We start from the raw sequence: 6,000 nt of genomic DNA on the forward strand, positions 1-6,000 counted from the left end.
ATATAGTGACAGTTTTATGTTCTCAATGATTTTACAATAAAACAGCGGTTCTTTGTTTGACTAGATGAGAATCACGAAATGATTTTATGCAATTTTTATATCTGTGTGTATGGTCTGATAATGTTTGAACTTCAATAAAATACAATATAATAAGACATAATCCTACTAATATTATAAACGCGAAAGTTTGTATGTATGGATGTATGGATGTTTGTTACTCTTTCACGCAAAAACTACTGAATGGATTTTAATGAAACTTTACAATAATATAGCTTATACATCAGAATAACACATAGGCTACAATTTGTAAACATATTGTTCGAAATACTAAACCTGCGCAGACGAAGTCGCGGGCACCAGCTAGTAATAAAATATGGGCCACCATCAAATTACAGCCTTAAATACAAAACACGAACATTTAACAACGTTACTCAAAAACCCGTCAATATATTAACATGGTAATACCTCCGAATGCTGTTACCTCATTATATCATAAACATGCAATTAACTACAATACCAGTCATGTTAAAGGCAAAACGCAAAATGTACTAGCTTTAGGCAATGAAATAGATACACATGAAATTATTAGTACAGGTAAAGCAGCAATGGATGTATTAGTTACTATCTGGTTCTAAACAGATATCCACGGTAATGGATTTATTAGGAACATACCCAATTCAAAGTAAAATGATGTCGGTACATGATTTGCTGCATTCTGCTAAAGAGGGATCATCTGACTTTGGGAAATTGAATCATGCGATCAAAGCTATAAGTTCCAAATTTTATTTGACGTAAGTCTTGCGTGGTTTAGCAAATAGCTTTTGAGCTCGATTCCCAAGCATGTTGTTGGTGCATGTGTAATTGACAATAATATTTGAAGGAATGAAAAGTTACTGCACCTTATAAAGGAGTAACAAATTCTAACCATTTATAATATTCCTGGAAGTGTAAATGATATTGTTAAACATATTATCGACGAGGCAGATGAATTGACTACAGATAAACAGATTAGTTTCGGTCAGGCATTGAAAAGGGCGCGATGGATTTAATCACATCGAGACTAGAATATCAATGATGGCTTAAATCTTTGGGCGCCTACTCAATCTAACTGAGTCGTTTTGTGAAAACGTGAATAGCAGATAACAGTAACGATTGTCAATTATAGAAGGAATATCTTTGGATTTTATGAAGCCTATTATTTTTTCAAATATTTTTGGGTTAGCTTCCAGTTGAATTAGATGCATCAGATCAACTCCATTCTCCATTCAGTAACTACATAACCATGATAAAATTGTACCACCCAATCCAGTTACCGAATAATAGTATGTATAATGTTTCATTCCTGACTGGCCGTCATCGTGATGGATCAGATTAGCCTATTTTATAAACAGGCTGTTCTTTTGTACCTAAATCTAACCCATAGTCTAAATTGATATTCTATCTTTTTATTTATCCACAATTTTATTTTCAGAGAATGGGTGCCATCCACGGAGAGGAGTTGCCTTACGTCCTCGGAGCTCCATTAGTGGATGGCTTTGGTCATTTCCCTCAGAATTATACCAAGTCCGAAGTGGCTTTATCAGAATCCATTATGCTGTTCGTGGCGAACTTTGTGAAGACCGGGTGAGTATTTTTGTAAAAAGACATTTTTGGTTCACCAAAATATTCCATGTGAACGAATGGTTTTGAGATTATGCTCCCACGAAAATACAGCGAAAAAGCAAGATACACAAAAAATCTTCCTGTGAAAAAGATCTAAAGGTGCACTTAGTTTTGATGTAAGTTTTAAACGGCTACCTTTAATATTCTCGAAATTGCTTCTCCCAGACAGAAAGAGTACCATCTTGAACATAATTCTCATTCTTTTTAAGCTCGTTGCAAACCATGAATTTTAATATAGTCATAACTCTTAAATGCAATTTAGAAAATAGGTCAAGTCAAGTTTTCTCGCTAACTCCAAGTTCGCAATATCTTGACGTCAAGGCAAAGGTGCACAAATCCATGTCACCTTTAATAACATCTAACAATTTGCGAAACATAAGTTTGTTCAAAGCGTCGCTAATTGCTTCATCAACGTGAGCCTTATTAATAAGGGAATAAGCACCACTTGATGCTCTAAATGTCTTGTTTTGAACTTGTGTTTAATAGCTTCCGAAAGTTTCGGAAACATACAAAGAAGTATAAACTTTGTGCCTACGCTATTAAGGTTTGAATTACACTGAGCTTTGTCTTTGTACGTTGCTTTTACGATAATCTCTCCCTTTAATTATGTGTTTTATATTCCTTAAATTTTTGGGAGTGTTTAATAATTACTGTAATTTAGTGAGGGTTATAATCATTAGGGAGACACTAACTGTTACTGCGAGTGGAGTTTACCTGATTTAAGTTAAAAATGGAGCGCATTTGAAACTTTATCTGGTCTATTTCCTGAAAGTTGTTTTCTCGTGGTATTTAAACTGTGATGCTTTTAACAGTGCAGCGTTTAACTATAGCCTGCATGAAAAATAAAACGTAGAGGATTTTCACAAAATAGTGTTTCGCTATGGTACTACAAAATTTAATACTGTTGTATAAAGTGAGAAGGGTTGTGTAAAGAGAGACTTAGGCGATTATCACACTGCCCCGCATGATGCAGCGTAGTGCGTGGATGCGTTTTTTTCCGTTGTATGGAAATATCTCCGTTTGTATGGAAAACACGCATAGTCCAACACACTGAAAATGCATCCACGCGCGTTCATGCGGATCACGCACATACATGCGGAGAAACACGCACCCCCGCGCGTAGGTGCGGGGCGAGACGCGAGGTATGGCACACTGAATCCCGCAATGCCGCGCGTGATTTTGAATGGGCGTGACGTGTATATTTGAAAATGGAACTCGCTGTGCGTGAATTTACAAAACGCACCTACGCGCGTGAGTGCGTGAAAAACCCGCACGATGATGCAGATCTGCACTCCCGCAGGAACGCGCGTAGGTGCGTCGACACGCAAGATGCAGCGTGATGCGGGGCAGTGTGAAGATCACCTTAACATTTTGAACGAAGTACATCCAAATATTATTTCATGTGTAAAAAAGTAAATAAAAATATTTTAGCGAAAACACACAAAAAACAATAATGTGATAGATAGAGTATTATTTTTATATAGCTATTATTTTTATGTAGCTGCGCATAGTTGTGCCATACTGAACGCAATTGAGACCAACAGCCGAAGCTAGTTAATTTTATTTATTTGAAATATTATTTGGACAAACTAAACTTGAGATGCATAATTTAAACCTAACATACACCAACAAAAAAATCCACACTAATTTTGCACAAAATTATAACCTTACCCCAATTTCTAAAGCACATTGTGATCACAGGAATCCGAACGACAACGCGCGTCAAGAGTCCCTGCTCCCCGCGTCGAGGGAGAGAAATAAATTCAGGGGAATCAACTGGGAAGAATATGATTCCACTCATCAGAAGTACTTGGAAATAGGTAAATTGTTTTATTGTTAACTTGTTAGGCCTTATTTTTTTGTCGCCGTGTATTTAGACGTTAAAGCTGATGATGGTATTCAGATTCGAAATGTGTTGCTTCAAGTTGGGGTTTAGAGTCTTATGAGAGGTTTAAGTATGATTATTTTCTAGTTTACTGTACAGTTCAGTTCAGTTTGTTCTATTACAGACTTTATGAGAATTTGTGACTAATAAACGATATAATTTGATCCACCAAAATAGTTATAACTGCATTTATACCTGTATGAATAAAAACACTGTTTCTTGCTGTTATCCAAAACTAAAGGTCTTTGGAATACATTTTTCAATGCCAGCATACATATTCTCTAATAAAAATATTAAAACACATAGCAAAAATACGAAGCAGCAATATGGTTGTAAATATCTGGAAAAACTCTTTTATAAAGAGCCTGATATTACTGATGATTTTACATAAAATGTAGATAGACATTTTCATTTTTTAATTCTACATTTCTTTTTAAAAATTTCAAAGCAAATATTACTAGGGCTTGTGGAAATTCATATAACAAAACGATTTTTATTTTTCTGAAAATATTTTTTATTACTTTTATTATTCCACTGTTCCAGAATATTCAATTACAATGAGTTCGTACAATGTCTGGTTATTTAATAGCATATTTTCATTTGTGACGTAAGAGCTCTCAACTGATTCGTAAGATAATATTCAGGCTAGATTCAGGCTATACACAGTAACAGCATAATTAACTAAACAGCAAGCGCCCTATTAAGTTTTACACAGGCTTATTTAGAGTAGTTAGGTTAGCTAAGTATCTAGGCATCAGCGTATTAAATCGAGTCATGATAGCATCAGCGTATCAAGTTTCCATTTCTCGCTGACTCTTTAAAAACTTGTTTTCAAAAGTTTATAATACAAATTCCCTCAACTCAAACTTTTTAGACTAAATAGTACTTTCGAAGAATAAAAATGAATATCTGATTTATATATTCAGTTATTCCACGAAATTGAAATACCAATATTTCCATAAACAGCTCGATGAAAATTAAGATAACATTCGAGTTGTGTATAATACAGACATGACGTAAATTACTATTAATATGACAAGCAAAATTCAATCAGACAGTCGCAATTGTAATTCATGCGAAATAAACGCACATTAAAATCTCTCGTATGATTTCAATAATTCATATTATAACGATATATTTTTGTGTAGGTATGAAACCTCGTCTCAAGAACCACTACCGAGCGCACCAACTTTCCGTCTGGCTCCGCTTAGTTCCCGAACTCCACAGAGCGGGGATGGAGGATGTGGCAGCAAGGCATAACCTATTCAAAAACCACAACGAGCAGGATCTGTACGAAGGCATCGTCAGACCGGATCCATTGGCGAGGAACATCAACGATAATGACGCAATCAGACGTACAAACGGTTCAGTGTACACCGACACAGCCCTAACGACCGTTGATACGATACTGGCGACGTGCGCCACAATACTGCCAGGAAGAGATCTGCAAACATTGAACGCTACTGAAAACACTTTGGCTAATTTGGAAGCGGCCGGCTATGCCGCCTATTCGACGGCCTTAAGTGTTACTATAGCGATAGGGTGCTCTCTACTGATTTTGAATGTCCTAATTTTCGCTGGAGTTTATTATCAGAGAGATAAGTCAAGATCGCGTGGGAAGAATCAACGTTTCAATGAAAAACACTTTGAGACAATTTCTGGGAAGCATTCGCATTACCATATGGATCCAACGCATGCTCCAAGCTTGGTAGTGGACGTTGAGAGACAGAATAGAAAGAAGCACATGATGAGTTCAGATCATCTGGCGAATTTAAACTTCAAAGGTCCGTTAGACGTTCCGAAGTCTCCTCCTAGTCCAACGCTAAGTATGGACAACATGATGCTCCCGAGCAAACTGGGGAGCAGAAGCAACAGTTTCCGAATACCTAACGTGAGCTACCCGCAGATGGGTTACGCGACTATGCCAAAGAATTTGAGCCAGTTTAATAACTCACCGCCTTTGCAAGAGTTACGGCAACAGAAATTCCAGCCTCCGAACGGATCGACGGCGCAGAACTCCCCGGGGAGGGAGGGGGACGCGAGGGGGGCGCACGCGACGCTGCGGAGAGGGAAGGCCTCCCTTCACTCGAACCTCCCGCAAGCCGCCATTGACGAAATGAGAGTGTGACAGTTAATCCCATCTGACTCTGCATTACAGGATTAAAAGTGTGTGTGTAATTGTATGGTTGTAAATACTATTGTAACTAAGAGGGCGTCGAGATTTTTTTTAGGAATGTTATCGATTTTCTCCGACATTGGAATATGATTATCGAATAAAATCAATTGTATCATAACTTGAAGTTTTTATGTCATCCTCTAAATTAGTTGGAACTTTCGAAAACACTTTTAGCAAAAACAGATCAAAAGTCTTTGAAGTTTCACTCAAGTGAAAAAGTTACTCAAAATTATGTTTCAAAGACTAAAATCATTTTGAAATTTCGCCAATTGAAACT

At 36.9% G+C, this 6,000-nt stretch overlaps 1 protein-coding gene across 1 annotated transcript in view; it reads left to right on the forward strand.

Annotated features, from left to right (window-relative positions):
- LOC124643338 (neuroligin-4, Y-linked-like) overlaps positions 1–5,794 on the forward strand; it is a 74,133-nt gene extending 68,339 nt beyond the window's left edge. Inside the window, exons 9-11 of the mRNA XM_047182288.1 lie at positions 1,472–1,623; positions 3,364–3,482; positions 4,696–5,794. Coding sequence (XP_047038244.1) covers positions 1,472–1,623; positions 3,364–3,482; positions 4,696–5,675 — 1,251 coding nt within the window. The 3' untranslated portion in view covers positions 5,676–5,794. The remainder of the gene's footprint in view (positions 1–1,471; positions 1,624–3,363; positions 3,483–4,695) is intronic.
- The last annotated feature ends 206 nt before the right edge of the window (positions 5,795–6,000 follow it).

This window comes from Helicoverpa zea, chromosome 2, assembly GCF_022581195.2.
Source record: "Helicoverpa zea isolate HzStark_Cry1AcR chromosome 2, ilHelZeax1.1, whole genome shotgun sequence".
Classification (NCBI taxonomy): Eukaryota; Metazoa; Arthropoda; class Insecta; order Lepidoptera; family Noctuidae; genus Helicoverpa; species Helicoverpa zea.